Source organism: Corvus brachyrhynchos, unplaced genomic scaffold (assembly GCF_000691975.1).
Source record: "Corvus brachyrhynchos isolate BGI_N302 unplaced genomic scaffold, ASM69197v1 scaffold69, whole genome shotgun sequence".
Classification (NCBI taxonomy): domain Eukaryota; kingdom Metazoa; phylum Chordata; class Aves; order Passeriformes; family Corvidae; genus Corvus; species Corvus brachyrhynchos.
Genome location: NW_008240228.1, coordinates 4,122,299 through 4,140,428, shown reverse-complemented (window position 1 = coordinate 4,140,428; position 18,130 = coordinate 4,122,299). Strand labels below are relative to the sequence as shown.

At 39.3% G+C, this 18,130-nt stretch overlaps 1 protein-coding gene across 1 annotated transcript in view; it reads right to left on the bottom strand.

Annotated features, from left to right (window-relative positions):
• Positions 1-15,767, bottom strand: part of XPO1 (exportin 1) — a 32,503-nt gene extending 16,736 nt beyond the window's left edge. The window contains exons 1-6 of the mRNA XM_008642021.2: positions 15,611-15,767; positions 11,809-11,910; positions 7,880-7,952; positions 480-541; positions 351-395; positions 82-263 (exon numbers count right to left, since the gene is read on the bottom strand). Coding sequence (XP_008640243.1) covers positions 82-263; positions 351-395; positions 480-541; positions 7,880-7,952; positions 11,809-11,910; positions 15,611-15,736 — 590 coding nt within the window. The 5' untranslated portion in view covers positions 15,737-15,767. The remainder of the gene's footprint in view (positions 1-81; positions 264-350; positions 396-479; positions 542-7,879; positions 7,953-11,808; positions 11,911-15,610) is intronic.
• Positions 15,768-18,130: the final 2,363 nt, after the last annotated feature.

Here is an 18,130-nt window from a genome sequence, read left to right as displayed (position 1 = left end):
AAAGGCTCCAAGTGAGAGCAACTATTTAGCAGCAAGCACAAAGTCTACTCTGATCATTAAGACTTAAACAGATATACTTGCCTGTCTTTCAAATGCTTAGCTTTTACTTGAGTAATCTGGCCACTGGAAAAATCAAACACTTCTTCACTCAGCAGTTTCAGGATCACCATGTTGTTCTGACAGAGGCTCTCGCTGGTCCTGCTGGCTCCCACAATATCGCTGATAAACGTCGGCCAGTGCTTCGGCCACTCCTGTTTCAGGATCTGCAAAGTGAGGCAGCCACACGTGAGACACACAGCAAAGTCAGAGACTTTACAGTAAGGTTTAAAATGTTGTGAACTCTGGCTTACCTGAACAAGAATCATATTCAGTTTCCCAATATACACCTTCTCTTTCTGGAGAAGAGAAGAGAAGAGAAGAGTCAGGTTTTGCATAATACTCCCCCCTCCCTCACCCTTGCCTGAGAACCCTTCACTTACTTCTACACACGTTGGGTCAGATGAGGTCTTGATAATCAGGCCAACAACATATTTTTTAATACCTGCAGAAGATGTAGGAATTTATTTTCAGCTATGCCAGATATCACAGATGTAGCAATAAATATTTCTGAATTCAGATTCTTCATGTTTTTAAACAAGAAACACCTCTAAGGGTCAGATAAGCATGCATCAGTGAGCATCATTCTTGTGTGCTACATGGGAAAAATTCACCTTTATCAGTCCTGACAGGGGATATTTTAGATGTACAAAAAGGCTTTACACCTAAACTATTTCAATAAACCAAAAGGAAAACACACTAAGGATTAGAGTGTCCTTGCAGTAGTTTGTACCAGATCGAAGTGAACTCAAAGAATAAACAGAACTTAACTAAGTGTGACTCCAGTTTCAAGGCCAAGTTTGCTAAACTGCACGGAAAGCTTTGACACATCACCTGCACTGCATGCAGAAGTTCAGAGATGCTCCAGTCTACTTAGGTGATCCATTTTAAAGACAGGAATTCCTAAACACAGCACTTCAAAGTCAAGCACTGTGCCAGAGCTTAGCTGTGAAATCTTACAAGAACAGAACTTAAAACTTCATTCACTAATACAGCACAATTCATTTGAGTGTGAACCACTGTGCATTTATAGCACATATGGATGCCGTGAGTCCAGAAACTCTTAATAAATTCTACTTTATTGCTTTTTTTCTTCTTACATTGGCAATTGGCCAACCAGGGGCACAGAGTGTGTTTCTTCTACAAATGTTTTTGAATTATTTTAGCTTTCAGCTCTACCATAAAACAAAAAAATCCCCAATCACTGTAGAAAGCCACACTGCCAAAAGTTTCATTTTGCCACCTAATCCCCAGCTCACTCCTAATTCCTAAATCCATGGAAACAATGACTTTCCAAGTGACAATATCCGTGTCTAAACCCATTCTGTACAAGAACACCTGACTCCCAGGAAAAGGCACGCACAGAGGGCCTGGAGTCACGACCCAGGCAACATTCCAAAAGTTCAGCCCTGACACCACGCTTCAAACCGGGCAAGTGTTTTCTTGTCATAAGGAAGTTTGAGAATTGGTGGATGCTTTACTATTCAAATTCATGAACCCAAAAATCTTGTTTCAATCATTTCTTCAACCAGACAAGTCAGCTGACTCACGCAGACAACATGCTTATGTTGAAGACTTCAGAAGTTGTCACTTCAAGGAGAAGAATGTCTTCTGTTGCAGACATAATCCACAGCCTCTGTTCTAAGTTTTAAAACTTGTCTAAGACTCAGCCAAATTTAAGAATTTTTTTTTCATTTCAGGCTTAAGCAACAGGATTAAAGGGGACAGTTTATTAATTGCATCCTCGTGAAAACTGGAAAAACTAGATCCAGACTTTGAGCCATTAGATACATACTAGCCAGGAGCTGTTCTACAGGCAGTTCCAATTACAAGTGAACTATTCATCATCACCAACTGGGATCAATCCACATTACTCCAGGAGAATGGTCATTAATAAAGTATCACTGGGTAAGAGTTATTACCAAGCGCTGGTCTGACATCATAGGCCTGGTCTGATATTTTAAACCTAAAACACACTCTTTGCTGAAACGTTACAGTAATTCACAAATGAGATATGAAAGCCCCCAGAATAGTACGGTAATAGGTCTGCAGTGCCAGAAACTAAACTATTATAACCATCTGCCAAACCACTAAGGGAAGCCTACTGTTGCAACTCTTTGCGTTTCAAAAAGGAATTAAAAAGTTGTTCTTAGAGTTCCAACTGCAAATCCATGGTCTTTTCCATCTTGCTGCATCAATGGCATTGTGCAATTCAGTAACAACTTGAATATTGTGCTGCCATCCTTCCAGCTTTGAGATCAGCAGAGGAGAACAGCTGCTCTGCTCCACAGTTTCTCCATTAGAAAAATAAAAGTAAAAATGGTGACCACAGCTCAAAAGACAACCTCCAAAGTTTGCTCCTTTTCACACATCATGCTGCAGGCTCCTGAGGTCGTCCATCCAGAGAACAAAGTCACATTCTTAATCCCTTAAAAGCAGCAGCTATCCAATTCGCTAATGCTCTTTTTGGATCAGATGTCATTTTCTACTTTTTCTTTTTTTACTTCAAGTGTTATAGTTTCTGCTCCATATTTAATTGCTCATTTATTTGTCATTTCATAGGAAAGATAATTTTCAGCAGAACAAATATGTGTCAAATTTATATTCTGATAGAAATCAACCCAGAGGCTCATTACCATTTTTCAGCAGAACATGTCCAAGAAACTGTTCAGGGGTAGAAGTCCATGGGATAAGCTAAAAGCACCATGTCTGGGGAACTTAAAAGGAAGTGTTATGTTAAAAAGGAAAGCACGAGACATGCACAAGCCCCACAACCACTGCCTAGAAGGTCTCCTTCCATCACAGAAGCCGCTGAACAAGTCTTGTAGATGCCAACACCACAACTGCCAAGTTCAGGCCCTTCATGGAGCCAAGCAGGAAGAGACAGACAGTGCAGGACCTTCCAATAAAACAAAACAAAAGCCACACCAACCACAACACCCAGGACACACAAAATGTTCTCCAAAGATCATCTGACCTTACAACTGCACTGATCTCAGGACAACATGCAACCAAAGGGAGCAGACCCTGCTTCAGGCCTGGACCAGCCCCACTGCTGGCATTTTCTGGAAAGTGAAGCCCAGGAACTACTTTTGTATCAAGTACCATAAAAGGGATGACAGAGCAAGGACATGAACTCGAGGCCTTTTAGAACATTCCTGGATGTCCATTAGATACTGTCATCCTTCTGTGAAAGTTGCTCCTCGACAGAGAGGCAAACATCCAGTAAAACTGAAACACTTCCTGGAGGGAAAGTTGTTTTCCCAAGTGACCCAATGCTGAGAGTGGAACTGGGACAGTGAGGAACGTCACAGCATCCAATATGAGTAATTTCTGCAGCCTGAACTTGAGGCAATATCCTACAGTTTAACCTTTGGATGTGCTCTAGGAAGCCATTACCTCTCCTGTACTCTGTGTACCTGAGCACAGAGTTCCTGTCACAGCCCAGTACAGCAGGTAAATAACCATGGACACAATCAGCAAACACACACCTGCAACAAACCCTCTTCTTGTCCTCAAGGCACACAAGCACAGCCTTCTGTGCAGTCACAGAGCACAAGCATTTAACAAGTGTCAGAAATTATTCTAGCTGGTGCTGCAGATGCAAGCTCACTCTAATTTACTAAAATTACTAAATTTTGTGCTTCTATTAAAGAATAATAGGCATAAATGAATCAGGTGGGCAATGTAACTCAGCAAATTAACGTTATTTTGCAATCAAAATTAGAATTTCAAATGCTAAAGCTGAGCTGTCCCCTCTGGGGATGTTGATATGCATACACACTTACATTGAACTGTTTAGCCCCAAAAGGTAGTCGAAACACTATCTTATTTTTAGTGTTAAGAAACAATTCTTTCCCATACAGTCCCACACATGATCTTTCCCCCTTAGTGATGAACTGAATCAATTCATAATTTATTTGTTTTTCAACAGAAAACTCAAGAAAACTCTGAAAAAAGGGACAGAGTTTGTCTTCACACACACACACGGAAGTGCCATGTAGCTCATCCCCCCCTTCATTACCAAGAACCAAGGAAACATCTTCCTCATGAAGCAGGCCAGGAATTTCCATTAAAATATCTCATCACTGCACAGAAAAACCTCCTCTACAGCAGCTTCCACTGCACCAAAAGCTTTACACTCAACTCCAGGACCTTCCTGGAAAACGCTGAACTGCATCTCTGAACACTTCACTTTCTCATTTCAGAATGAGAAAAATGGTACAAGCAATTTGTGTTTCGTAATGAAGAAGTGCTTTATCCATTCCAACTCCAAACACTCCAGACAAGCTCGCTCTGTTCAGGGGAACAGTATTCCATTTCACAATGCAGGATTAATGAAACGTATCACTGCACTGAAGACCAAAAAGCCTTTCTTTCCAGGCAGGTTTTCACACTGCCAGAGAAAATCCTTTTGAGACCACAGCACTAATCAAATGCCATCCTTTCTGAGTGCTATTAAACAATCAACTCCAAAGGATATCAGAATTTAAAGCAATTTAGTATCACACCTCAATAAACCGAGAACTTCAACTTGAGAATGATGGCAAAATACCCTGGCAATGAGCCAAGTTCAGCACTGCCTGGGATGTTCTGGAATACATCACCTGCTGCAGCGAGGCTTCAATGAAAACCACATGACATCATTTGTGTACGTGGAAGAGCCATTCCAAGCACTCTCCCGAGGACTACATAAATCACCCAGAGCAAGGCTAACCATTGCTGGGGGCTATGACCAAACATGTCTCAAGGCTGAACACGCAGGCCAGGCATCTGATTTAACTGAATTTTGCCCCTTCTGTGCCTTATAAACTCCACTTTGTCTACAGAACCAACTGGTTCCCACTGCTAACTCCAAAAGCAAACCAAAAATCAAGAATAACAAAAAGTAGAGTAGTCACAAGTACTTTAGAACTGTAAATTGATTGTTTTGCCCAAATCCTGTTTCAGAATTATGGAAAGATAAAAATGAACTCTTCAAAAGTGCTCACAAACACCACCACCTGAGGAGCAGAAAGCTACTTTACAAAAGTTAAAGGCACCAGGGCCAGAAAAGCCCAAACCCAAAAGCTATTTTAAAACAAAAGCAAACTTCAGAACAGAGTTTCAAGTCTAAAGAATGTATCTGAAGAAAACATTTTCCTCCTTGCATTTAAAATTCCAGGCTGGAAGCTGAAACCTCCCAGCATTCAGACAGAAGCAGTAACAAGCCTCTGGCTAACCTCAAGGCCCAACAATTCATTCTGATGTACGACTCGTTAAAAAACAACAACAACTTTTTTTAAAAGTTACAGTTCAGGCTCTGAAATTAACAGCATTGCTTTATTTCTCCCAACAAGTCTCAGGAAGTCGTTTCAAAAACTTTTTTTATTCACTGACAATTTAATTCAGATCTGCTCTTAACTTCAGCTGCTGTTGCTACAAAGGGGGAACAGTGTTTTTCTCATAAATGCATTTAGTTTCCTCTTAACCAAGAGTAAGACTTGTCAGCTGTATTTACTACACAAACCAATGAGACATACAGAAAACATCTTTTATAAATTAAGATATAAAGTAAAACTGATTTGAAACCTGCATGGTTTGCTTTGTCACTAAGCATTCCATTGCATGCTGAGTTTCAGTTTCCTGCACACACATTCCACCAGTTACACTACAAACAGGAAAATCCTGTCAACCAAAGAATGGCTGGAGTCAAGGAAACCTCAATTTAACCAGCCTTACTATCTCCCAAGTAATCAAGCCACCTGAATAAGCTCTGGAGCAGTTCTCTTGCACCAGCCAGTATCATCAGCCAAAAAAAAAAAAAAATTAAAAAACAACCACCACAGACCAGATCAAACTGGATTAGAGATGAAACAGATTCTCCCTCCTACACCACTGAGGCCAAGCTGGATAAAATGCCATGGTACAGTAAATACATTTGGTTCCTCTTCTACCACACAAGTAAAAGCCAGCTAACCCAGTTTCCCTAAAACAGGACAAAAGTCAATTTCACAATTTTAGTTTGGCTGTCAAAGGGAAAATGTTTTAAAAGCTGAACAAACAACACACTTTTGCCAGTATAAAGGATTTTTTTATTTCCTCTGGAGTTTTCATAGATACGTAAGTCAGGAAACATAAGAATAAAATACCTCAAGATGATTAGACAACTACAGACAGTAACTTTATTTTGCCTTGTAACACATGGAGTTATTGCATCTTCTTAGATGGCAGGAACCACTCCACACCACTATCACTGCTAGAGATAAAATGACCCAAAGCACAGCCAGCAGCAACCTCATCCTACCACCACTACTTCTCAGCTCTCCTATGGATTAAGAGCATAACTTTTAAGACTTTGAACTCCTGCATTACATCCTGTATTTGGCACTTGTTCAGTTCCAAACTATCAAGTCAAGTCCATCCCTGTGACATCTGTTCCACTACACCTCCCTTCACAGGTGGGCGGTACTAACAACTCCTCCTCTTCCTCCTGTTCGGCTCCCACAGCCAAAAACTTTAGGAGAAAACTTCCAAATGCTGAAACTAAGTTCTCATAGTCAAGAAAGTAACAAAATATGTCTGAGCTAAGATACTCCAATAATTAAAGGCACAAAGAACATTTAACTTTAGCTAACTAAGGTGCTCTCTTTTAGTTTCTCAAAAGGGGATAGCTGTATCTGAGCCTGAGCTGAAGCTGTTCCCTAGAAACCTCCAGAATGAATAGAAGTTTCACTTTCAGTTTTACTTTCAAAGACAGCTACCCCTTGCCAACCTATAGTTGGAAGAGATGGGGGAAAGGTGAGAAGAGGAATAAGCACAAAAATGAGTAAGTCTCTCTATGCATTTGTTTTCATCAACATTTACAATCTGTTTTAATGAATATAGTTTCAGAACTGAAACACTGGCAGTAAAAATTTAAAGCATGTCTCAGCATGGTTAATAAAAGCTCACAGCAGAACACAGAAATCTGGAATACTTTTAATTAGTTCCAAGACCAGCTTTTAGTAAAAAGCCAGGTATAGAACAGTGACAGCATTTAATGTGAAGAATTTAAAGTGGTTGCACGTTATATTTTGAAGTCCAAGTTGTGATGACCTGACAGCCAGCCATGTGAATAAGCACTAACCCTGTACCACAGGTGGACCTCCATTTACTGTAGCCAATGTCTAAAAGCCAGCAACACTGCAAGCTATAGGAGAGGGGAAAACCCAAAAACCAAACACAGCGTTTATTTTAAGACTTCCAGCTTCCTTGCAGTGATGGGAGACTGGGGGTTACCCTACACTGCACCAACTACAGCAATCTGCCTGTTTATACTCCTCCATGAATTAAGCCTAACAGAATGAGTGACCATCAGTAGGTAAGAAAGTGCATTTACTTAGTGTTTCTATTTTAAAACCATTGTCGCTGGTTACAATTTCAAAGTAATTACATAAACCTACACAAGGTAACAAGTGGACTACAGAGTGTACTAGAAAATGACAGAACACTGCTGGGACTGCACACATAGCTCAGAGAGAGGGAAGAAAACCCCCTGTGCCAAGTACAGAGAATGAAAACCTCTACCTCAAATGCCAGGGGCTCACCTCAGATGTTTCAAAACTACCAGTCACGCCTTTTCCACAAATTTACAGAATTTTAGCTGCTCACCAACTCACTGAGACCACTATCACAAAAGGGAAAGACGTGGTTTCATCATTCAAGATGATCATGACACATGACAGAAAGTTACTTAGAGACTGACAGTCTGAATCTCAGCTAATACACAAAGTTATGAAGGAAGACAAAAATCTCTCCATACCTTCGCACTGGTTCCTTGGAAGAATCTTCCATCTTGTTTTTATCACATTTTCCAAGATTTGCAGTCCATAATACTGAAATTGGAGAAGAACAAAATGTGAGTACATTACTGTAGGACTAACTAACTTGCAGGACTCTCATTCAATCAGACATTCACACTTAATGTCTAAGACTTCAAGATTATTAAACTAACAATTTTATTAAATATATGTCTATTCACCCATTTACTGAGGTTTCATGCATTGCATTTTCTTGTTTTATTCTTGGCTATACTAAGTCCTGCTGTTTGATCATGCTCACACCAGGAGGGGGGGAAAAAACTATAATGAAAAGCCCTCTGGCAGACAATTTTGACTATCTGGAAAAGCAGCAGCCAGATATGAATTTGTATCATAAATGACTGCTCCTACGTTTGAGTATTAACACAACCAGGCTCCTAAAATATTTAGCAGCTTGGATGGTGTCTCAAGCTACCTATTGTTCCTCTAAGAGCTGGAAAAAAAAAAAAATCTTGTCTTAGCATCACATGTCCTGACACTGGCACTTTCTAGAGAAAGTATTTCCCAAGCTTCACTGGTGTGTTACTTTAGGAACAGCAAGACAACCCACAGGTTTATTTAATTTCAATCCCCACCCCAATATGGCAGCTATTTCTACTATTTAAAGATGAACTTTTGTGCTCAGTCAAAGAACAATAAAAATGTGAATAAGCTCTTGGAAATCATTTTACCTTTCAGGAATTCCTTCCTATGTTCTTACCCAAAACCATTAACGTTGCAAATGGCCATTCCCTCTGCCCATTTGTCCCTACTGCCAACTCACAGTAACAGGGAAAGAAGTTTGTCATGGTATGATCAAAGAACTTTAATATGTAAAACCCCATTAGCATGAATAGACAGGAGAGAAAAGGGGATGAGGAGTTTTGCATTTACTTTATCTGCAGTGGATTAGGAAGAAAAAAAAAAAAAAAAAAAAAAAAAAAAGTCACATCAATGCCTGAAAGGTAAACTCAAGTTTTCACAGTTCCAAGTTTGGCTGAGAATAAGAGTTCCTCTTTAAAATGGTTAGTTGTTACACAAAGTAGGATCATTAGCATTTCGACCAAAGGGATCATACAGACTTCTGTTTAATTAAAAAAACACAATGTAGACTGTCCCAAACTACATTGTACTAAAAGAGCATTTTTGCTGTTCTCATCTTAACATAACCTACACATCCCTTTGCTTTTCTATCTGATCCCAGTTCCCAGGAGATTTCAGATGCACATCCTGTATTTGCAAAATATTCTGTCCCCTTCCAAAACCTTGGGCACCAAGAAAAATTATGAATTACAGAAAGTTGGCAGGGTAGTTTTATTTCCTCCATGGTCAGCAGCAAAAGCTTATCAACTAGATTTTAACCTGCAAATTGACTTAATTATGTGACATAAAAGCTAAATGAAATCAAGGGAATTTTCATGAAGGAAAACGTGCAAAATGCTTCACAGGAAGTGATTTCAGCCACTGCTATAAGCTTACAGACACCATCTGCAACTGATCCAGGCTCAGGATACAAAACATACTTACAAAAGCTCCTAACAATGTTGACAGTATGCATATTTATATCAGACAGTGCTAACTTTCCTGAAGCACATCTAAACACTAGTGAAATTTCTACGTTCTACAGGCATACACATTAATTTTTCAGGTAACAACTAACTAGAAATGTTCATTTTCTTCCAAACTTTTTTCCACAGGTGAACTTACTTAGCTTTTACACCAAAATGGCAAGTCTAATTTCATTTTAAATAAACATCAGATGACCAAATGAAACTTAAATGAAAAACCTAACAACAGACTAAGGACAGACATCATCTTTAGTGGGTTTTTCCCTTCACTTAGAATTTCCTCGAGTCAAAGAAAAGGACAGACACCTCTAGCAATCTGACACACCTATCCCTCATTACCTGCTCAAACATCTCATTTGGGTTCGTGGACCTTAAGCTGTTCATGCTGTAAAGGTTACTACTCACTCTTTTGTACATAAGTGACTTCAGTTCTGCCCTCTGCAGTGTCTTGTTCACTTCTTCCTCTGTCCTGAAAATATTCCTTTCCCCTAACACTCACATGTGACACTGAAAAGCAGCAGCAGTACAACCCTCACCTGCACATCCTCCTTGCCACACCACACTGAAAGGGCTCCATCAGCCTCACCAACCCGCAAGGGGCCTTCTGGGGTTTTTACTTTGTTTCATTTGATTCAACAGGTCTAGTTACTCTCATTTCTCTGATAATGACAAACACCACTCCCAAAAAAGTCACTGATAGCAATACAAAGTTCTGCCTTTTAATCAACTGCTGCAACAGTACATGTGAACACTTTTTAACTTCGTGTAAGACAGAAGCCTCTCAAAAACTCATTTGCTCCTGGTTTGCTTGTTGCTAATTGTCTATCTCTAATTCACTGCCCAGTTATGAAGATGAGGGACAGGCAACAGCAAAGACTCAAAAAAAAAAAAAAAAAAAAAAAAAAAGGCATGAAATGATCCCTATGGTAGAAATTTCTATGGCACCCTTATTACTTATTTTATGCACCGAATCCCTTTCCCTCCCACCTCCCAAGAAACAAAAAACAATTGATGAACAGAATTCAGTTAAAGGGAATCAAAAGGGTAGACCTTGTGGAGGCCTGCCGTCAAAGCCTAGCTGTGTCAGTTGCACAGGAAGACACCCCTTTTCTTCCTATTACAAGCAATCAACATAATGGAACATTATGATTAATATCAGGTAGTGTTAACAGCTTTAATTAAAGAAAAAATATGATTGCATAAAAGCCAAATGTCATAGTGCATAAATTTAGCACCAAATCATTCGCAATTTATGTAAATTGAAGAATTCTTTACCTGTTGCTTTCTTTCTGTTCCTCTAATCATCTCATTTTTCACAAGACAAATTTGAGTTTTTAAAAATACTGTTGATAAATCAACTTAAACATTAGTAATGTCTGTCAGTATAAAAAGCAAAGTTTACCAGGCAAGCAAACAGGCAAACACTGTTACTTAAAGGTGCTTAAAGGTGTTACTTTGAGGAAGTTCTTTAAACTGTTTTCCCCTCAACTTCAGAGAGCAATGAAAAAAAAAATGAACTGCTTCATGAATACCACATGATTTCAGAAACCATCCAAACACAATTTTTTCTGTTTGAACACAGCGTGTATCCAGCAGAAAAACATGCATGTCAGTTATTTGAGATAATAATCATCAAACTGAAGACAGTGAAAACACATTTTGATCATCTTTTTGGCTCAAACTTCACAAGTCTCAGGTAAAGCATTTCAAATTGCAGAAAAAGCCCTGAATGCTGCCCATTTTAGCCTCTACCATGATGGATGGATTTCCAACAGCAGTACAAAGCAAATGTGTTCTGCACAGAAGCAAAGAATTGATGTGCTACAAACTTTGGGGTGCTTAACCTTTACTGATTTCTCAAAACCTTGGCCTAATAAGGTTTATTTTGTTTTTAACACACCTAGGCACAAATTTTCTCCTCAGATACATGCACATGGCTTTCATTATGATCACAAATAGCCAAGCACTTATCCAAGGACAAAATGTGGCTCTAGGAGACTTTTCATTACTCAGATTTATACAGACACAATACCAATCTTGGGAACTGGCATAATGCTTGTAAGTGCCTTGAAAAAAACTCTGTGTATCCAATTTAGCTCATCCTCAAAAAAAAAAGGGGAGGGAGAAACTCTTGGCAATGTAAAAGGAGGTCTGAATATTTTTTCATTTACAGCTCTTGTTTAAAGCCGACTTTGAGAACAAGACAATTAAAAAAAAATGTGTTTTGAATCAAGAAAGTCTATGGCTAAAAATGAGACACCTTCCTCAAAGTTTATGAATGGAAGAAAGAGGAAACCCAAATAAATAAAAGTTAATTTGCTTACTTTGGTATTCATGTTCTGAGAGAACTCCAAAATAGTATCAACTCTTGTCCATGCATCAGGATGTTCTTTTAAGTGAGTCAACACTTCTTGTGCCATTCTTTGCTAAAAGAAAATTTGATTTGAAAAATTGTTAGCATTAGATCATTTAAGAAGTTATATACTGCCAGTGAAGATATCAATATGTAACACTGCATTTAAACTACTTATCTAAGCGTTAGGCAGAACTCAACCAGCAGCAACAAGTCTCTTAAGCCTCCTTCTGTGACAGCTGAAGCTTAGTAACAACCAAACTCCAAAAGCCCATCGATGCAGGACAGTAATAACTCACTTCCACTCTTCCATCCCGAATGATTCATCCAGACCAGCAGTGAACATGCAAGAACAGCACACATTATGGGGAAAACCTACTAGGGAATGAAGTTTTCTCCCCTTCCACAAAGTCATCCAGATAAAACTTAATTCTAGGGTACCCAAACTTTCTAGTTCCAGTAGAAACACTCATATGAAGTTGCCAGCTTTAAGGAGCACTGCATTGTGCTGCAAAGGTGCTGATGTAGGAACTGTTGATTTTATTCTGAAGAACCACAGAGCAGAGCATTAGAGGTCTCCAATCCCTCCTTCTGAGGGATCCTTGGTGTACCTAACAACCTACAAAACCATAATAAAAACCTACTGGCGGGAGGAAGGGAGTTGGTCATGCTAATGGTTTGCTCTTCCTTCGGACTGACATTATCAATTACTGTCCTACATACTGTGGTTTCTTGAAAACCTCACCTGAAGCAATTACACACTGAAATAGTTGAACTCATTTTAGCCATCCTTTTCAAAATCCTGGATGTCCTCAAGTCAATAATCTTTAGGGAGCCGAACTGATGTCAGCCATTTCCAAAAGTGCAGTGTACTGACAAATCTTGTTGCAAATTGTATCCCCTACAAGCATCAGGCATTGCCTTCCCAACGAGGTGGACATCTTAAAACACAACTAACAGAACTTAGCTCATTCTCTCACTGCACTGCAGAGCCAACTCAACAGAGCTGCAAAGCAATTAAAGCTTTACTTTAGGATTAACTTCAAAAGTTAGAACTTACTACAGCCATGCAGACTTCTAGTCTCATCCAAGTACATACTTGAGCCATACTTACACCATCGACTGGTGTAAGAAAACACGTATTTTCAGTTAACTTAGAAACCCAATCAAGACCCCAAATCTATATACATAAAATGCAAGAAACAGACAAAATTGGCATGTGATTTACAAAATAAAATTGGAGGTTCCAACAGGAAAGAGCAAGTATGTCTAAACTATCTGTACAACACTACTTGCACCCCTACTTGATAGAATTGAGTACAGCAGAGCAACTGGACCAGCAAGTAGGTCCCTGCAGATTTGACATGGAGAAGTACCATACAAATGTTCTGCTTAAGTCCACAACCAGTGCAGCCATATTGTTACAGTATGACATCAGAGTTCAACAAAAAAAAAAACCAACCAAACAGAAAACCAGCACTTTTAATACACTTTAGTTTTAAAAGGGAAGAAATAGCTGTATTACTTCCAGGTTCAATCTGAAAGTGTGTTTGTATATTGGCCTCCTGTTTGCTTCTAATACTGGTGACATATCCCAGGATCGAATTTCAACACCAACAAAACAGACACTCCATATCCTTCTCCCAGCGCTGAGAGGTTTGCTCTCATACCCATTAACCCCTTTTCTGGACATCAAACACTGTAGTTTCATAAACTAATAATAAATTTAATGTAAGTATAAATTTAGTAATAATCGTTAATCAAGAACAAAGTCTCATGGTACTGTTGGTACCAAAAAAAAAATTTGCAAATAATCTTTCTGGACATGTGAAGATCTAACAGATCAATGGAATTAAGAGGCTGGAATGAGTCCAGGTAAATATCTGTGAGCTGCATGAAATCTCCCTTAGTCATGTGTTGCACTGGGGTGGGGACATTCTTTCTTTTCAGAGAAGTATACCCAAAAAAGCTAAGAGAAAAAAATTTAAATCTCCAGGACAGAAAATAGCTTATTTCTTGACTAATATAGATCAACAGATAACAGTTTTGCAAGCAGAGATAAGAACTAAGCAGAAGGAGGAGGCAGGTGAATCTGAAAGCAAGTTCAGCACAGGCCATTCAGGTTGCATTCTAAACCTGTTTTACCCTGACATTACCCTGACCTATTCCAGGAAAACCACTGGTAATCTCCCAATTTTAATATTTAATTTCCTCAACTCCTATTATTCCTGTCACCCTTTAGTACAGGGCTTGAGCTGTCAGACTCCACTGAGAACCATTTTTTCCTGCAGGAACCTTTGAACCCCCTTGAAGAGGGAAAAGCTCAGACTCCCTGAAATGTCTCCATTTTGGAAGTGCACCCAAACAGCTGACTGAAGCTTCACTGAGGTGATATATGTATTTAAAACAAGTTTCTATCATAATTCACTTTTGCCAGTAAAACACCACCTCCTGAATTTTTGCTTCTTACTGCATTGATTTTCTAGATACTGGAGACTTTTCCCAGCTGTTTCAAGTGAAGCAACTTCTCACAATGCCGGAACAATGGCAATTTGATCACTGTATTTAGTGTTAATCCTTTATTTTCCTTATAAACTTTTCCCAACTTTTTCCACTCTCTTCAAACCAAACAATATTACAAGCATCACCTATTTTGCAGGGCAGTAAAGCAGATCACAAAACAAATGCTACAGATGTCCACACTTTTAGGGCAAAAAGCTGCAAGGAGTTTTCTGTCATTCAAGCACTTAGAAAACTACAGCAAGTAACTACTTGAATTTAGAACACTCAAAATGCAAATATTTCAGAAAACAACAAGGTATTTCAAAACCTACTGGAATTCACATTAGTAAGCTTTACAAAAGCTTTTTTTCCCCCCCCCCTAAAAAGATAAACAAAGCAAGTACATATCATTGTTTATTCTAACAGCTGGAAAGAATAGAAAAGCATCAGCTACTTTGTCCCATTTAATTCACTTATTGTTGTGCAAGACTATCTTAGTAAGAGATGCCTAACACTGAAACTCCCAATTTGTTGAGCCTGAACAATTAAAATCTGCCGGAAGAGGAACTATGCCAACACCCTTTGTAGCAAAACTTGCTCTCAACATTTAAGTCTTGTTTCCAAAGAAGTTCAAGAAATAGATAAAAGCAATACAAGATTCACTTTCAAGGCAATATAAGCAAACACACAAATGCACAGTGCCTCCATTTCAACTTAATACTTCGCAATCTGCACTAAGTCCAAAGAGTGCAAGAAGAACCTGTGCAAACTGTAACAGGAAATAAAAAAGACCAGACACAAGAAAGGAACAAACTCTTCTATTAAATATGCATGACATGCTCCTTTATAAATACAAACACAGCAATAACATCACTAAGATTTTTCTTTTAAATACAATTCTTCACTGAAGCGAACATTACCATTTGTGGCTTCACAATCCTGTCCATGATAGCAAGTAACAGCTAGCTCAGACCTTCCTGAAGAACTAAGTCAGAAAAGGTGAGCTGCATGGTGTCCTTACCAAATCATATTTGTTAATAATTCTCAACAGCAGAAGGCAAGCTAGGAATGAACACAGGCCAAACAAACATTTCTCCAAGTGTCATTTCAATGTGAATTCACATTTCACGTGACTGCCAGTGATATTCCAGTCACCAGCTCAGTAAATTCACTAATACTACTAATTGTTATTTAAGTGAATTGATTTTGCTCAGCTGATTTGCTGTAAGATTAAACATGGTCAATAAATGTAGGTTCCAAATCCACCTTACCTGTGCACCTTCTCCATGGTACAAGCAGTTCACCACATTGTCCAAGAGATTGATATCCAGTTTCTGGTTAAAATCCAGCAGCTGACGAGCTGCATGGTCTGCTAACATTGTCATAATTGCTGGCATAGATTACTGCAAAATAAATTTTTAAAAACTGATCAATTAATAAGAAATTATTATCAGATGCAGCTGCAAAGCAAGTGCTTCAACTTAGCTCATTTGTCTTACTGAAACAAGATGCTTATGTTAGCAGTAGTAGATAACACTGAATACAACACTGCTTTGATTGTGGGGCACATACCAGGACAAACTTCTCTTATTCCCTCCTGAAAAATTCACACATTAATACCCCAGCTCAACTCTCAGGGTCTTCAACAGGTAGAACACATAATAGCAGTCTGACTAGAGAACAGGCTGTGTTACCAGCACCCTAGAGCTTATTCAAAAGCAGGTATCAACCCCCACCATCCCTAAACACTTCTGCTGGTGGAAAAGCCTTGTGTCACTACAACCAAAACCCATACTGGCAATGTCAGCCGAGTATCGAGTTCCCAAGGCCAACATGCACATTCAGAAGATTCAGTTCCAAAAGCTTTTAAACACTTGGGTATGGAGGTGAAATGTGATCTACACACAGAGCAAGAAATTAGCCAGAGGGCATTTTTCAAATAGTTGGGGAGAAAAAAGAAAACCACCTTACAAGTTAACCACATCCAAGTAAAAAATTACCACTGAAACTAAGCTGACTGAAGGCACTTTGAGAACTTGAAGCAAAGGGACTGTTAAATCAGCAGGTTACTCTGTGTTCCACGTGAGATCACTTCAAACTGAAACGGAATTCTACTGGAGGTTTCAGGTCCCCTAAACCCAGGAACACATGCATTAACTCTTTGTCCTAGATAGAGCAGCCTTGATATTATGCAAAGGGAGTCAGGTGGGGTGTGCACGTAAGATTCTTTACCAGCCAGAGACTGGTGCAAGATAAAGACATTCATGAAAAGCAGGAAAGCAAGCCACAAGCCACAGAATTTTTGATGGTAAAGTTAAACTCTACTTTTTCCACACCATCTTCCCCCACGTGTGAAACACCTAATCAAGTTTACTGCCCTCTTCTCACAGTCAATGGCAACTCTGACACATATTTTCACCCTGCCATCTACAGCACCTCTGTGCCACTCACCCTCCTTTTCAAACCCTGTAAACCTACAAATCTCACATAAAACTGCTCACTGAACAAACAGCCAGAAGCCTGGGCAAGTGCAAGATCAATCAAAAAGTTACACCAGAGTCATCTGCATACTCAGAAAGATACAACCTGAAACTCTTCCAGAAACACACCCCATAAAGTCAGATTTGCTCTTACTAAACTCCATGTATAAGTAAGAATTTGTTTTATGCTTTATGTGTTTAAGTCATGCTCAAAAGTAAGGAGCAAGACAAACCTGTGCCTCAACCCTAGTAATTACTAATTAAGTGAAAGTCTTGCAGTAGCATTCAGACAAGGAAAACCTTTTGTTCAGAAACGTGTATTTGCAAGTAGTGTCCAGTAATTTCTTTTACTTCAATATATAAAAATAGCTTAAAACCCGAATATTTTAATTGGATTTTCAAGTAGAAAACTCAATATTATTACACTAACACAACCATTTTAAGGGCTTCATCTCAACATCCTATTAAGTCTTTTCACAACATGTACCTGCAAAACCAGGAGAAAATAAATATCAAGTAGAGAACAAAATATATTAAAATTAACAATCCCTGCCTATTCTTCCCTCCTTCGACTCCTAATGTTTTCAAAATCGCAATGTTAAGTTTGGAAGCAAGAAACAACAGCAGGAAAGGCTGACTTCATTCTTCATTTCATTCTTTTGACTCAGGAGGAGGCTGAAAACGTCACCAGGCAGATGAGAGGCAGTGAGCAGCACCACCAGAAGGAAACTGCACCCATGAAGAGGCTCAGAGCAGTCAATGCTCCCCTCAACCACTCGTGCTCCCAGGCACGCCCCTTTTTGTCCACATCTGGCCTCCATGGCTGAGCCGTAAGCCAGGAAAGCAATTTTCAAACTACAATAAATGTCGTGAACCAGTCGCTCCTCAGGTAGGGCCATTCATCTCAGACCTGAGCCTCTTTCGGTGGTTTTCAGGCCGCCCTGAGAGCGCCAAGGAGAAGCAGCGTGACCAAGAGAAGTTATTCACCACATGGAAGCAAAAAGGAAATGTTTTGAATGGGGCCCTTCACCACTCCCAGCATTATCTTCAAAATGACCTACCTACTTCGCCAGCCGAAACACAGAAATGGCGGCTTTGTGGCCACCACCACCTGCAACCAACTCGATCTCCCACTCCTAACACTGTACCCACATGAAGCTCATAATCTCTGATTTACGGTACTCCTACACTTTCCCTCCCCCATCATGCCTGAACTCCAGAACATGTTTAAGCCTCAGCTTCAAGAACCACCACTGATCAGTCCTTTAATAAATGGGCAAACAGAGACAAAAGACAAAAAGTTAAAAAAAA